The sequence below is a fragment of the Babylonia areolata genome, chromosome 29, assembly GCF_041734735.1.
Source record: "Babylonia areolata isolate BAREFJ2019XMU chromosome 29, ASM4173473v1, whole genome shotgun sequence".
In the NCBI taxonomy this organism is placed as follows: domain Eukaryota; kingdom Metazoa; phylum Mollusca; class Gastropoda; order Neogastropoda; family Buccinidae; genus Babylonia; species Babylonia areolata.
Genome location: NC_134904.1, coordinates 36,050,619 through 36,067,593, shown reverse-complemented (window position 1 = coordinate 36,067,593; position 16,975 = coordinate 36,050,619). Strand labels below are relative to the sequence as shown.

General features: G+C 41.0%; 1 protein-coding gene across 2 annotated transcripts in view; it reads left to right on the top strand.

Annotated features, from left to right (window-relative positions):
• Positions 1 to 16,975, top strand: part of LOC143302222 (FACT complex subunit SSRP1-like) — a 37,167-nt gene that overhangs the window by 4,797 nt on the left and 15,395 nt on the right. For both annotated transcript variants that reach the window (XM_076616798.1, XM_076616797.1), the window contains exons 4-10: positions 2,674 to 2,867; positions 4,101 to 4,195; positions 4,431 to 4,566; positions 7,653 to 7,756; positions 10,124 to 10,252; positions 10,565 to 10,786; positions 13,215 to 13,287. In XM_076616798.1, the coding sequence (XP_076472913.1) occupies positions 2,674 to 2,867; positions 4,101 to 4,195; positions 4,431 to 4,566; positions 7,653 to 7,756; positions 10,124 to 10,252; positions 10,565 to 10,786; positions 13,215 to 13,287 (953 nt within the window). The remainder of the gene's footprint in view (positions 1 to 2,673; positions 2,868 to 4,100; positions 4,196 to 4,430; positions 4,567 to 7,652; positions 7,757 to 10,123; positions 10,253 to 10,564; positions 10,787 to 13,214; positions 13,288 to 16,975) is intronic.

The window sequence follows — 16,975 nt, the reverse complement described above, 5'->3', positions numbered from 1 at the left end:
AATTTTTTTTTCATACACTCAGCAGTGTTCAGTTAAAAGGAAACTAATCAGGCTGTCTTGAGGGATCACTCTAGGAAAAACTGAGTTATTTCCCCTTGACCGTTAAAGGCGTGAAAGGCTTTTTTTCTAGACTTTTCTAGACTGGGTGAAAGGTCGATCTTTTCATAACCAAAATGGCGGCGAGACGAATGTACTCCCTGCGTGAGGCTGTCGAAATTGTGACACAAGAAGGACGTTGAACGTGACCTCCTTGACACTGGTGACGAATTCTCTGATGATTTTTCTGATGATGATGACATTCAGATAGTACCAGACGATGATTTTGAAAGTGATTACAAAACTTTGCTGACTGACCCCTACGATGCTGAGACAGAAATCGACGGTGACACTAGTGACAGCCATACTGCAAGACAAGATGACTTGATGACTGTAGATATTGATGATGAGAAACAAGAATACTTGTATGAGTGGGTAGAAGACCTGACAGACTTCCCACTGGCTGCACCTTTCACTGGGACCCTAGGACTCTCACTGACTTTCCAGACACGCCCACTCCTGTTGAGGTGAGTGTGTTTACAATTTGATACTTTGTTAATTTATTTCTTGTGTAAATAATGTTGATTTTTCCACAATTTTTAATGAATAATTTGTATAGATTAATATAAAATTATAATTTCCTGTGTGTGCACTTATTGAATTGTGTGGGTGTGTGTCTGTGCAATGGGTGTGTCAGTGTATTATGTATGGGCGTGTCTGTGCGTGTGTGTTATTTGTACTGTCACTCCTGAATTATTATGCATGTGTATATGCTGTGTAATATTATTGATGTTCATTTTGCATTTGTTTTTTTCTTTTCTTTTTTGCCCTTTTTTTTGCAATACATGCTAAAGTTTTTCTTCGTTTTTTTCTTTTGACAACATTGTCTGTTACAGAAATTCAAAACACTTTACACGCATGAGGAGGAGATCTGCCAGACACAGGAGCAGACATGGGGAGACTGAGGCCAGGCAGTCACTGGCCTGCTAACCATTCCACCCACCAATGAGCAGCAGACCAGGAAAACACAGAGAGGGTGCACGGCGTGTTACGCCAAACACAAAGCACAAGGAGCGTCATGTCAAGAAGTGAAAAACGCCCCCCCCGCCCCCCCAAAAAAGCCACCACAATCATGTGCAAACAGTGTAAAGTGCCCCTCTCTGCTGTTCCATGCTTTGAGGTGTTCCACACAGTCAAGGACTACAGCAAATAATAATCTAGCTGCAGCAGAAATGTGTAAATAGGGTTTTTTTTCTCTTTTTTTCAAGTGATGGATTTCTATGGTTTTGCTTTTTCTGTCTTTCCAGTGTTGTGATCTTCTATTTTATTTTTTTGTAACAGTTTGTGGTGCAACATTTGACTTCAAACTGATTCATGAGAATCAGGGAACCTTACTCTGTGAGAAAATCATCTTATGCTGCCTTGTGGATTAGCTGATGGATATGACATGCCTGGTGAGTACAGTTTAAAATATTAAAAAATATATTTAGCATCATTTAATGAGAAAACTGTTTTAAAATGTTAAAAGAAGAGATAGTAAACTTTCTAGTGATATATAATTTGTATGTCTTTGTCTCTGTGTGAAAGTTTGTTGAATTTTTCAAATATGCCCATTTTTGCCCGTCACAGTAACAGTACATACACAATTTAACTACGTCTCCATAGAGTTAATACCTGAGGTGCCATTGGTTATGTCTTGTAGGTAACTCTTTGAACTTAAAGATCTGAGGTCATATTGGTTTTGTCTTTCAGATAAGCTCTCTGAATTTTAAGACCTGAGGTGCCATTGTGTTCGTCCTTCATATAATTCTCTTTACTTTAAGATCTAAGGTGCCATTGGTTATGTCTTTCAGTTAGACTCTCTGAACTTAAAGATCCAAGGTGCCACTGGTTTTGTCCTTCAGGTAACTCTCTGAACTTTAAGATCTGAGGTGTCACTGGTTATGCCTTTCAGGTAACTCTCTGAACTTTAAGATCAGATGTGCCGTTGGTTTTGTCCTTCATGTAACTCTTTTTACTTTAAGATCTAAGGTGCCATTGCATATGTCTTTCAGGTAACTCTTTGAACTTAAAGATCTGAGGTGACATTGGTTTTATCTTTCAGATAAGCTCTCTGAATTTTAAGATCTGAGGTGCCATTGGGTTCGTCCTTCATATAACTCTCTTTACTTTAAGATCTATGGTGCCATTGGTTATGTCTTTCAGGTAACTCTCTGAACTTTAAGATCAGAGGTGCCATTGGTTTTGTCCTTCAGGTAACTCTCTGAACTTTAAGATCAGAGGTGCCATTGGTTTTGTCCTTCAGGTAACTCTCTAAACTTTAAGATCCGAGGTGTCACTGGTTTTGTCTTTCAGGTTACTCTCTGAATGTTGTGATCAACAAGAAACAGGTGATTGAAATACCATTGCTTTTGTCTCTCAGGTAAATCTCTGAACTTTAAGTGCTGAGATGCTATTGGCTTCATCTTTCAGGCAACTCTGAACTTTAAGACCTGAGGTGCCATTGGTTTTGTCCTTCATGTGTCTCTGAACTTTAAGATTCCATCTTTCAGGCAACTCTCTGAACTTTAAGATTCCATCTTTCATGTTACTCTCAGAATTTTAAGATCCAAAATGCCATTGGTTTTGTCCCTTCAGGTAACTCTCTGAACTTTGAGGTGGACAAGAACCTGGTGTTCGAGGTGCCCCTGACCAATGTGTCTCACACCACCACCAGTAGGAACGAGGTGACGCTGGAGTTTCACCAGAACGACGACGCCCCAGTCAGCCTTATGGAGCTGCGGTTCCATGTCCCCGCTGATGCCAGCAACCCCGACACCGACCCCGTGCAGGTGAGAGGGAGTCTGGGTGGGATGGTGGTGGGTGGGGATGTGTAAGGAGGCGTTGGGGGGGCCTGGGTATTGTGGTGAAGGATTGACCGAATGGATCAAATCCTGGTCTCACCCTTTCTCCCAAGTTTGACTTGAAAATCAAACTGAGTGTTTAGTCATTCGGATCAGATGATAAATCGAAGTACTGTGTGCAGCATGCAGTTGATGCTCTGAAAAAGAACCCATGGTGATGTAAGTGTTGCCCTCTTGCAAAGTTCTGTAGAAGAAATTCACCCTGATAAGTACACAAATATATATATGTATATATCAGGGTTTAGGTTTGGCGTCGGTCATCCGTCATTGATACATACAAATTTGAAATGACCCAACGATGTGGAAGAGAGTATGTCACTTGACATATTGATTTTACAGCAAGTCGGTCACACCAAAAGGCCTTTAGTAGGTTTCCTGTAATCTCTGGTGGGTAGTAGTTTGCACAGGACAGGAATCAGACCCCTGCCGGAGTCTGCACTTAAACGTAATTTTAGGAAGAAAATTTCCTGTATCTGCAATTCAGATTGATACCACATTTATCCCATCTAACCCTTGGTTCAACAGTGAAGGGGTTTAAAAAAACACAAAAAAAACACAACAACAACGAAAAAAAGAAATGAAATGGTCTGCCCATGTAATTACTATGTTAATTGATTAATTAATTACTTTGTTAATGGTCTGCCCATGTAATTACTATGTTAATTGATTAATTAATTACTTTGTTAGTTTGGTTGTTTGTTTATTCATTTATTTGTTTATTCATCTATTTGTTTATTTATCTATTTATTTGTTCATTTTCTCATTTATCTGTTTGTTTATCTACTTTAATTTGCTTGTTGATGAGTTTAATTTATGTATTTATATATTTATTTATTTATCTACTTATTTGTTTATTCATTTATTTATTTATTGACTCACTTGTGTAAACAAAGTGAGTCTATGTTTTAACCCGGTGTTCGGGTGTGTGTGTGTGTGTGTGTGTGTGTGGTAAACTTTAACATTGACATTTTCTCTGCAAATACTTTGTCAGTTGACACCAAATTAGGCATAAAAATAGGAAAAATTCAGTTCTTTCCAGTCATCTTGTTTAAAACAATATTGCACCTCTGGGATGGGCACAAAAAAAAAAAAAAAAAAAAAAATCTGATCATTAAAATGTGTTCTGTATTTGTTATTATTTGTTGTTGTTTTTTGCTGCAGGACTTCTATAAGCAGGTGCTGAACTGTGCTGACATTATCCAGGCCACAGGGGACGCTGTCGTCACACTGTCCGAAGTGCAGTGTCTCACACCCAGGTCTGTGATTTATTTATTTTAACATTTTGAAATTAACAAAATTTTTACAGCCATCACAACATGATTTCAAATGTTTTGATACTCATTAACTGTTTTTAAAGTTTCGTTTAACCATCACAAACCCTTTGTCCGTCTGTTTCTGATTGTTTTTTTTTTGTTTTTTTCCTTTTTCTTTTTTCTCTCTTTTCACTGCCATTTTTTTTCTCTAAAATTAGAAGTCTGTTTGAACTTGCAGAGGTCGGTACGATATCAAAATGTACCCCACGTTTCTGCAGCTTCACGGCAAAACGTTTGACTACAAGATCCCCTTCACCACCATCCTGCGCCTCTTTCTGCTCCCACACAAGGATGGTCGTCAGATGTTCTTTGTGGTCAGTGCATTTTTTTTTTTTTTCAGTGTTTGCTCTTTCTCACTTTGGTTTAACTCTTTCACCACCGTAGGCGACTTCAGTTGATGATGATGATATGGATACTTGTATCACGCCTATCCTCAGTCACAGACCAAGCTCTAAGCGCTTTACAAACACGGGGTCATTTGCACAACAGGCTGCCTACCTAGGCAGAGCCGACTGACAGCTGCCGTTGGGCGCTCTGCATCATTCGTTCCCTGTGTCATTCAGTCAGAATTCAGGCAAACATACACACTCAGACAGACATGTAACATTTTACATGTATGACCGTTTTGTTTATTTACCCCACCATGTAGGCAGCCATACTACGTTTTCAGGGTGGGCATGCTGGGTATGTTCTTGTTTCTGTAACCCACCAAATGCTGGCATGGATCACAGGATCTTTAACGTGCATTTTTGATCTGCATGCGCATACACACAAAGGGGCTCAGGCACTAGCAAGTCTGCACATAGATTGACCTGGGAGATCAGAAGAATCTCCACCCTTTGCTCACCAGGCGCCATCACTGAGATTCGAACCCGGGACCGTCAGATTGAAAGTCCAATGCTTAAACCATCGGCAATGTTAGTCGACATCGAAGGGTCATGTGAATGAAACTGTTTTTCACATTTTAACAAAGCTTGACAGCTGCAGCCAACTTTCCTAAGCAATAGGAAATTGACTTTACCTTTGTCCCTTGAGGAAGTTTGAAGAGAACAAGTTCACTGTGTTGTTGAGACATAAACTGAATTTGTGTGACTGAGAGCGTCGAATCTGAAATATTTGGTGTCGGGGAGTGTTTTTCACTTAGAAATTTAGTGGTGAAGTAGCTTCATAGATTGATATAAGTTTACATTTGGGCCAACAGCAAAGTGAGAGCTGTATTGTCAATGGTTTCTCCAGTCAGTGGGAAACCATTTACAGCTTTGTCTTTTGTGAAGGACTATGACTCTCAAACTAGGAGGCAAAATTGCACTGGCTCTTAGTGCTGCAGCCTTGTGGGCTAGTTGGCCTTTGGGAACCATCCCAACACCGACTGCCCTAAAACCCTCTTGGCCGAGAGAGTGGGGATGTACTTGGGCAAGACACTGTCCACTATAATCAAATTCGAGCCCAAATAGTCGGAACAGCAGTTGCCTCCTCTGCTGTTCCGATGGTCATAGTCAGACACGACTGACTATCATATATATATATATATATATATATAGCTTATGGAGTAATAGAAAAGAAAAGAAAAAGAAAGAAACAGATATAATGAAGTGTGTGTGTGTGTATGTGTGTGTGTGAATATAGAAACAGTTTCCTACTTCATTGAAGAGTATTGAAACAACAGCAATGCACAAAACAGGGATGAGATGAAGAAGGTTACAAACCTGCTGAATAATGAACGTCTAACAAACCTGCTGTGTGTATAGCAGTTATCTTATTTTTCTATTGTAATCAATGTGCAGTACAGTAGGTTATGTTTATAATTATATTCAAATAATGTTTCTTAATTCTTTCTGTTTTTACATTAAGAATACTAGTTATTACCTGCAGTGTGTGGATGTATGTATGAAACAGTGTATGTGATATTTTTTACATTTGTATCTTCGTAATACTCGTAAAAGCTGTTGTTGACTTTTACAGTTATGGTCCCCATGTTGTTTACTTGTCTATGTTGTGATAATGCACCTGACCAAATTTCTCCAGTTGGAGATAATAAAGTTATTCTTATCTTATCTTATCTTTACACGGTGACGACATTGTCTGAAATTGTTTGGAAGGGGAAGGAGGGGGGAGATAATCTTTTATCTGGAAATGTTGACCAGACCCCATTCCCCCACAGACACGAACTGCAAACATCTGCAAAACTTGCTACAAAAAATGTCTAAGTATTGTAAAAGCATATTTTGCTCAAATTGGATTTGAAGAATTCCAATGGTTTAACTCTCTCCATACGAACGGCGAAAGAGACGACGTTAACAGCGTTTCACCCCAATTACCATCATCAAAATATTGCATGCGGAAGGCTCTTATACTGAAGAGGTGAATGTTGACAAAGAATACCACAATTCTGACGACGGAAGCTAAAGGTTGGGTCATTCAGACACCCACTGGACATCCGAGGGGTCTGTGTAGAGGAGAAGAGAGGACTGGCCGTACTGAGTGAGTTAAAGAAGGGATAGTTTTGTGGGGCTGAAATGCTGTCAGACACTTCGTACGATGGCATGCCTATAACTTAGGTGTACACGGAAAGCAATACATGAGAAGAAAGCTGAACCATGTGCATTTTAATGCACAATCTGAATTCCATAGCAACTATATTGATTTGTAGAAAATGAAGGTATTTTGTATGTTTTAACTGAGAAGATTTCGAAGGTCGAGCCAAAATTCCTTCTCATAAATATTAATTTAAAAGAGTTAAAGGCTTTCTGGCCAGATGATATCATTATAGCTAAGAGGTATGATCTTTCTAAAGTCCGATAACATAAAACCTATAATCTCATTATTAGAGGGTGTTTATGATTTAACAAATTGATGAGAAATGATAAGGCTCCCTGTAAAGGGAGATAACTTGTGACCAATTTACCTGATTCCTAACCTTTAGCGAGTCACAAAAGTCATCTGCTAAGCTGGCCCAGTGAAGATGGTAGCCAACCCAGCTACATTATGTTGACCTGGGAGATCGGAAAAATCTCCACCCTTTACCCACCAGTCGCTGTTACCGAGATTTGAACCCCGGGACCCTCAGAATGAAAATCCATCGCTTTAACTCACTCAGTACGGCCAGTCCTCTCTTCTCCTCTACACAGATCCCTCGGATGTCCAGTGGGTGTCTGAATGACCCAACCTTTAGCTTCCGTCGTCAGAATTGTGGTATTCTTTGTCAACATTCACGTCTTCAGTATAAGAGCCTTCCGCTTGCAATATTTTGATGGCGGTAATTGGGGTGAAACGCTGTTAACGTCGTCTCTTTCGCCGTTCGTATGGAGAGAGTTAACCACTTGACTGTTGTTCCCCCAGTCTTCCAAGTGTACATGTATGCAAGGCCCATGGTGGTTACGTGTGTGTGTGTGTGTGTCAGGTGAGTTTGGACCCACCCATCAAGCAGGGCCAGACACGCTACCACTTCCTGATACTGCTCTTCAACAAGGAGGACGAGATGACCATCGAAATGGGAATGTCGGAGTGAGTGATGCTGCTCTTTCTGTGCTCCTTTCTTTTTCTTGTTGTTGTTGTTGTTCTTCTTCTTCTTTATCTTGTTCTTGTAGTTCTTGTTTTTCTTGTTCTTGTTCTTTATCTTGTTGTTGTTGTTGTTGTTCTTGCTCTTGTTGTTGTTGTTCTTGTTCTTCTTGTTCTTGCTCTTGTTCTTCTTCAGCAGTACTCAAAATATCTTCTTGTTCTTGTTTTTGTTCTTTTTCTTCTTCTTCTTCTTCATCAGTACTCAAAATTTCTTGTTCTATCTTTATTCTTATTCTTGTTCTTCTTTTTGTTTGTCTTGTTCTTCATGTTCACATTCTTCTTGTTTTTGTTCTTCATGTTCTTGCTGTTGCTGTTGTTGTTGTTGTTGTTGTTGATCATCATCACCATCAACATCAACATCATCTTCTTCTTCGTCTTCTTCTTCTTCTTCTTCTTCTCCTTTTCCTCCTCTTCCTTCTCCTTCTGTGTTTACGGGGTGCAACTCCCACGTTCACTTGTGTATGCAAGTGGGTTTTTAATGCGTGTGACTGTTTTTACCCTGCCATGTAGGCATTCATGTTCTGTTTTTTGGGGGGTGTTCATGTCCTTAAGATTGGATTTGAAAATGTGTGCAACTTTTTTTTTTCTTTTTTGGTTTTTGTTGTTGTTGTTGTTGTTGTTTTCTGGTGCCCTAGTTTTTTTTTTTCTTTTGGGGGGGGGGCATTTTGTTTTCTAATAATAATAATAATAATAATAATTAGTATAGCACTAAATCTTGTGCAGAGACACATCAAAGTGCTTTCACACCGGTCAGTCACCCGCATACTGAACTCTGAACTGGGGAAACTGAAAACAAGAAAGAGGCAGGGGAGGGAGGCTATCATCAGAAGAGGTGGGTTTCAAGGCCAGACTTGAAAGAGCTGAGTGCGGAGACCTGACGAAGCGGAAGAGGGAGCTAATTCCTTGTGCAAGGTCCGGAGATCGAGAAAGAGTGGAGGCCAACAGTGGAGTGTTTGAATCTGTGTATGCGTAAACAGAGTGGATCCGAAGCTGATCTTGAGAGAGCAAGATAGGGTTTAGAGGTGAACGCAGCCGCAGAGATAGGAAGGGCAGATTTGTGAATACATTTATAACTATAATTATGATAATGATAATGATAATAATGATGCTTATCATTATTATTTACTTTTGAAATTTTATTATGATTTTTTCCTACATTTGGATGATGATGAATGATGGTGAGGGTGATGGTGCTCATAATAATATATTCTGGCATGAACCAGGCTGAGGGATACGGTCATCTGCAAGTGTTAGTCAAGGAATTTAAAAGCAACGCATCCAGAGACGCATCCATGAAGTGGACAACCCTCGACTTTGTGCTCCCAGGTCAGGGAATTTGAGTAACGCATCCAGAGACGCATCCATGAAGTGGACAACCCTCGACTTTGTGCTCCCAGGTCAGGGAATTTGAGTAACGCATCCAGAGACTCATCTATGAAGTGGACGACCCTCGACTTCGTGTTCCCAGGTCAGAGAATTTGAGTAACGCATCCAGTGACGCATCCATGAAGTGGACGACCCTTGACTGTGACTGTGTGGTCCCAGTCTTCCCCATTTGAGCCTACAACATGCTCAGTTCCAGAAAGGAGGTGGCCGTGGGCTGAAAAAACCCCAACAAAAACCCTACCTGTGATGGGGCTCGGATCTGTGTTCTCCCAGTCTGCAGCCCTAACCACTTCGCTTGGCTGGTGTGTGCACTCATTTCTATGAATGCAGGTTTTGTACTGCTGGTGAAGCGGTGGCCAGTGGGTAGAGTGCCTGACTCAGAAGTAAGCATCTGAGGTTTGATTCCTGCTTGGACTGGAATTCTGTTTTCAGTGCGTGTTGATTATCACAGTTTGAGCAAACTTGTCAAACTGACCTCGAAATTTCCCTCTCAAGGTGGCTCAATTCTGCTGGCTTACTGTGTCTGAGAAAATCCATCTCCAAATAAAAAAATTTAAAAAATCTCTGCGTAGGTACGTTACTGGCACTGTTCTGTTTTACTTTGGCAGTTGTTTTTAATTCTGTGAATCTTTATGTACTGAACTCTGATGTTTTTAATTGAAAATGTGTGTGTGTGTGTCTGTGTCTGTGTGTTTGTGTGTGTCTGTGTGTGTCTGTGAGAGAGAGAGAGTTTTTGTGCATGCATGTGTGCATGTGCACACATTTTTGTGTCTGTCTGTAATTGCATGCAAACATGTAAAAAAAACCCCACACACATAAAATAAACATGTAGTGGACAGTCCCAGGGACAACAGGCCAGCAAAACACCATAGAAAATGGCCAGCGTGTGCCGTTGAGGGAAACAAAGGGGTGTTGGTGTCTCCCTAGAGATGATCTGCAACAGAAGTACGAGGGCAGACTGCATCCCGAGATGAACGGTCTGGAGTACGAGCTGGTTAGTCGCATCTTCAAGGTCATCACCCAGAAGAAAATCACCGTGCCTGGATCTTTTGTGGGGTGAGTTTTGGGTGTGTGGATTGACACACACCCCTACCTCCCACACACACACACACACACACAGAGAAACACACACATAGACACACACAGGCTCGCAGATACAGACTCAGACACACACGCACATGCACACGCGCACACACACACACACACACACTCACAGACACACACAGACAACCCTCCCCCCCACCCCCCACACAAACACACATACACACACAGAACCACACACGCACACACACACACACACACACACACACATATCCTTCATTGTAATTATTCCCCCCCCCCCACCCCACCCCCTCCCCGACATTGCAGCCATTCAGGAACCCAGGCCATCGCCTGTTCCTACAAGGCGGCCACAGGACTGCTGTACCCACTGGAGCGGGGCTTCATCTTTGTTCACAAACCTCCGCTGCACATCCGCTTCGATGAGATTCTGGTGGTGAACTTCGCTCGCAGCGCCGGCAACACGCGCTCCTTCGATTTTGATGTGGAGACCAAGTCTGGCACCGTGTACAACTTTGTCGGCATTGAAAAGTGGGTGTGCGTGTGTGTGTGTGTGTGTGTGTGTTTGGGACTTTTTTTTTGTTTTGTGTGTGTGTGTGTTTGGGACATTTTTTTGTTTTGTGTGTGTGTGTGTTTGGGACATTTTTTTTGTTTTGTGTGTGTGTGTTTGGGACATTTTTTTGTTGTGTGTGTGTGTGTGTGTTTGGGACTTTTTTTTTGTTTTGTGTGTGTGTGTGTTTGGGACATTTTTTTGTTTTGTGTGTGTGTGTGTGTTTGGGACATTTTTTTGCTTTGTGTGTGTGTGTGTTTGGAACATTTTTTTGTTTTGTGTGTGTGTGTGTTTGGGACATTTTTTTGTTTTGTGTGTGTGTGTGTTTGGGACATTTTTTTGTTTTGTGTGTGTGTTTGGGACATTTTTTTTGTTCTGTTTCGTTTTGTTTTGAATGAAAATTGTGTGGTATTGGCATTGAAAAATGGGTGTTTGTTTTGGACTATTTATTTATTTTTTGAATGAAAATTGTGTGGAATTGACATTGATAAGTGCTTGTGTGTGTGTTTGGAACTTTTTTTTGTGGGGGGTAGGAGAGGCCAGAGTATGTTGAAATGGAGTGTGTGGGGAAGGTGTTGAAAATTGGAGTGATGGCCTAGAGGTAACGCGTCCGCCTTGGAAGCGAGAGAATCTGAGTGCGCTGGTTCGAATCACGGCTCAGCCGCTGATATTTTCTCCCCCTCTACTAGACTTTGAGTGGTGGTCTGGATGCTAGACATTCGGATGAGACGATAAACCGAGGTCCCGTCTGCAGCATGCACCTAGAGGACGTAAAAGAACCAACGGCAACAAAAGGGTTGTTCCTAGCAAAATTCTGTAGAAAAACCCACTTCGATAGGAAAAACAAATAAAACTACACGCAGGAAAAAATACAAAAAAATGGGTGGCTCTGTAGTGTAGCGACGCGCTCTCCCTGGGGAGAGCAGCCCGAATTTCATACAGAGAAATCTGATGTGATAAAAAGAAATACAAATACAAATACAAATGCAAACAAAATTGAGTGTGTGTGTGTTCAACTTTGTTTGGAACTAAAAGTGGACGGGATGGGCATTGAAAAGAGGGTGTGTTTTATCAGATTATTTTGGAGTGAAAGGTATAGCTTTGTTGGAATTATTGGTGTTGAGATGTAGATATTGTAACTGCTTGAAGACTTACAAAGACACAGATTCAAAGAAATATCATTGTTTTGCTAGGGTGTGAAGGATATAATGAAGGTACACTTATATTGTAAAGCAAATGTAGTGTAATGTGTCGGTATCAGTCTGCATGCTTTGTCACTTCCTTGAAACTGAAAGTTGAACACACACACACACTCAATTTTGTTTGTATTTGTATTTCTTTTTATCACATCAGATTTCTCTCTGTGAAATTCGGGCTGCTGTCCCCAGGGAGAGCACGTCGCTACACTACAGAGCCACCCATTTTTTTGTATTTTTTCCTGCGTGTAGTTTTATTTGTTTTTCCTATCGAAGTGGATTTTTCTACAGAATTTGTTGCCGTGGGTTCTTTTACGTGCGCTAAATGCATGCTGCACACGGGACCTCGGTTTATCGTCTCATCTGAATGACTAGCGTCCAGACCACCACTCAAGGTCTAGTGGAGGGGGAGAAAATATCGGCGGCTGAGCCGTGATTCGAACCAGCATGCTCAGATTCTCTCGCTTCCAAGGCGGACCCGTTACCTCTAGGCCATCACTCCAATTTTCAACACCTTCCCCACACACTCCATTTCAACATACTCTGGCCCCCCCTGACCCCCCCCCCCCCCACACACCCCACTTATATTGTAAAGCAAATGTAGTGTAATGTGTCGGTATCAGTCTGCATGCTTTGTCACTTCCTTGAAACTGAAACTGAAACACATTGAATCACAATTTCAGTTTGAAAAATACACCAAAAGAATTTTTGAAAAAAATACACACACCAAAAAAAAAAAAAAAAAAAAAAAAAAAAATCATTTTATCATATTGACATGGTATGTTCCACATGCACGGACGTTTCACAGATTTCCAAGTTTTATGAATTTACGTAAAATTGCTTTTACTTGTTACAACTGATGAGTAGATATTTCCAGTTTCATTTGTGTTGAAAAGATCATATGTATTAAAGCATTTTGGGGACTGAAACATATCTTGAGGAAAGAAGCCTAAATTTCACTCCAAGAAATTTGTTGTGAAAAAAAGCAAAAAAAAAAAAAAAAAAAAAAAAAGAGGAAAAAAAACACAATATAGTCGTAGCACGACATGATACAACACAACACAACACAACATGACATGGTATGACACAACACGACATGATGCGACAAGACACGACTTAACATAACATAACAATCCGATCCAGTCCAGTCCAGACCCAATCCAATCCAAAATCCAATCCAGTCCAGTCAAGTCCAGTTCCGTTATTATTTCAGAGATGAATATGGCAAGCTGTATGACTTTGTCTCCGGCAAAAAACTGCGTGTCAAGAACATCGGTGGAAATCTTGTGAGTAGAATCTGTTTGTTTTACGCACAAAATAAATTGTAAGTGTCTAAATTTTTTCATTTGTAGTCACGGTTGTCAGGTCAGTTAATTGCATAAAGACTTATCTAAATCACATGTTTATTTATATTGAGGGCCTGCTTGACACTGTTTTGAATGGAATGGTTAGAAGAAAATTTTCAGTTGCCCTGGAGACAAGTAGATGAAAAAAAAAAAAAAATCTATAATTGTTTAGAATTTCCCAGATAATTTTCAGTTGTCCTAGGGAAGGAGTAAAAATGAATCTACATGTCCCCTCAAAATCGACGGGTGCAATAGCCGAGTGGTTAAAGCGTTGGACTGTCAATCTGAGGGTCCCGGGTGACGGCGCCTGGTGGGTAAAGGGTGGAGATTTTTACGATCTCCCAGGTCAACATATGTGCAGACCTGCTAGTGCCTGAACCCCCTTCGTATGTATATGCAAACAGAAGATCAAATACGCACGTTAAAGATCCTGTAATCCATGTCAGCATTCGGTGGGTTATGGAAACAAGATACAAAATTTATACTTGCCCTCCCGAAGTAGAGAGACAGTGAATATAAAAGTCAGTGTGATGGTGTGAACCCACAACCTGGGTGTGGACATTTTTATGCACCCTTCATTGATCAAGTCCGTTTATTCTTTCATACCACCATCCAGACCCCAGCCCTGAGCAGCTTTACCTTATGGGTATTGTATTGTATGGCTTGTATCTCGTCACGCTCAACCTCAGCAGTTCTTTCACAATGTTAACTCACTCAGTACGGCCAGTCCTCTCTTCTCCTCTAAACAGACCCCTCGGATGTCCAGTGGGTGTCTGAATGACCCAACCTTTGGCTTCTGTCATCAGAATTGTGGTATTCTTTGTCAACATTCACCTCTTCAGTATAAGAGCCTTCCGCTTGCAATATTTTGATGACGGTAACTGGGGTGAAACACTGTTAACGTCGTCTCTTTCGCCGTTCGTATGGAGAGAGTTAACAGTGGTGTCAAGTTGTGTTCCTTCTTTAATTCATTTAGTGATATTAGACCCCACAAAAAAAAAAGAAAGAAAGAAAAACAACAACAACAACAAAAAACAAACAAAACGAAACGAAACGAATTTTTATTTCACGAGGGTAGTGGAGTAAGCACAGCTGCTTTTTTACATCCAGCCCTCAAGGGCAAAAAAGAAGGAAAAGTGGGAAAAAAAGAAAGAAGAAGAAAAAAAGAAAGAAGATAAAAAAAGCAATGGCAAAACACTCACACAGACACACACACACACACACACACACACACACACACAATTACACATGAAAATAAAGCACATGTACACAACCTAAGTATGATGCAACGACACATATTATCATTGAAAAGATCAAATCATTATAAAATGAAATGATTATTAGAGAAGAAGAAGAAGAAGAAGAAGAAGAAGAAGAAGAAGAAGAAGAAGAAGAAGAAGAAGAAGAAGAAGAAGAAGAAGAAGAAGAAGAAGAAGAAGAAGAAGAAGAAGAAGAAGAAGAAGAAGAAGATGATGATGATGATGATGATGATGATGATGATAACAGGGAGAAGGAGAGACAGAGTGACAGAGGGACAACGAAAAACAAAACAGAATGTATGTGCTTAAGGAAGCAGGAGGAATTTGGGTGATGGGAACAAGTAAAGAGATGACTGAGATAGACACAGGATGACGGGCGCAATAGCCGAGTGGTTAAAGCGTTGGACTTTCAATCTGAGGGTCCCGGGTTCGAATCTCGGTGACGGCGCCTGGTGGGTAAAGGGTGGAGATTTTTCCGATCTCCCAGGTCAACATATGTGCAGACCTGCTAGTGCCTGAACCCCCTTCGTGTGTACACGCAAGCAAAAGATCAAATACTCACGTTAAAGATCCTGTAATCCATGTCAGCGTTCGGTGGGTTATGGAAACAAGTAAATACCCAGCATGCACACCCCCGAAAGCGGAGTATGGCTGCCTACATGGCAGGGTAAAAACGGTCATACACGTAAAAGCCCACTCGTGTACATGCGAGTGAACGTGGGAGTTGCAGCCCACGAACACAGAACAAGAAGAAGAAGAAGACACAGGATAACGAAAGACAGAAAGAAAGACAGAAAAAAATGAAAAGGTAGAGAAACCACAGCATATTGCCGTCAAAAGAGGGCGCTAGCTAGCGGGACAAAGGGGAGGTTACATACTTCCGGGAGGTTATCGGCCGTAGTTGCTTTTGTTTTCTCCGCATAGGCGGATAGTAGTTTGCACAGGACAGGAATGTCAGACCCTTGCCGGAGTCTGCACTAGTTGGGTCACGGTAAGTATGTTATTTAAACGTAATTTTAGATAGAAAATTTCCTTTTGGACTGACTGAAAATTGTTCGGAACTGTTGTAACTCATTCCGCTCAAAGCGCGAGTCAACTCATACCATGATTACTTTCCTGTTGACCAGGTATGGGTATCCTCGAACCCACACTATTCTGGTTAACTTTCTCCATACGAACAGGCGAAAGAGACGACGTTAACAGCGTTTCACCCCAATTACCACCATCAAAATATTGCAAGCGGAAGGCTCTTATACTGAAGAGGTAAATGTTGACAAAGAATACCACAATTCTGACGACGGAAGCTAAAGGTTGGGTCATTGAGACACCCACTGGACATCCGAGGGGTCTGTGTAGAGGAGAAGAGAGGACTGGCCGTAGTGAGTGAGTTAAGTTTATTCTTGATTTATACACTTGGCATTCAGAACTGAACTGCCCGGAAGTGTGAAATTGAGGCTTTGTTTGACTGATGAATTCAACAGTACTTCATCTGTTTTCACCCTATTTGTTACTGCTGTGGTCTCAGAGTTGTAGCAGACATGTACGGTAAAGTTCGGTCTATAAGCCGCGGCTTTTTACCCCTGCTTCAACCTCTGCGGCTTATACAATGATGCGGCTTATTTGTGGATCTTAACGATCCCGGGAGTACAAAAAAAAAAAAAAGAAAAAAAAAAGGTGGTTCACAAAAACGGTGAAAATCGATGGAGAATTGTTGATTTAAACAAGTTGAAGAAAGCTTCGTTTTCATGCTTCCGGAATCCCAAAATAAACGGTTCAGTTTAGAACACCAACTGTACCAAGCAAGAATAAAACGAAATTAGACTGGTGGGTTGGTACAAGAATACTCATACCAGGTCCACAGGGGAAATAATCAGAGTTAACTGGTACCTGGAGGAGAATGAGTTAATTTTAACAAGAATGGTCATGACGGTGTGTGATGATCAATTACTCAGGTATACTGATGATGACAATACCATCATCCTTGATCATTACCATTACCGTCACCATCATCATCACCACCCACATCTTTCTCATCATCATCATCATCATCATCACTATCACCAAAATTACCCCACCCCCACCCCGCTCCCCCACCACCATCCTCACCACCACCACCATCATCATCATCATTCTTTGTCATTATTATTTATTTATTTATGTAAGCCTATATATATATATATATATATATATATTTTTTTTTTTTTTTTTTTTTTTTTTTTTTTTTTTTTTCTCAAGGCCTGACTAAGCGCGTTGGGTTACGCTGCTGGTCAGGCATCTGCTTGGCAGATGTGGTGTAGCGTATATGGATTTGTCCGAACGCAGTGACGCCTCCTTGAGCTACTGAAACTGAAACTGAAACTGACAACAAG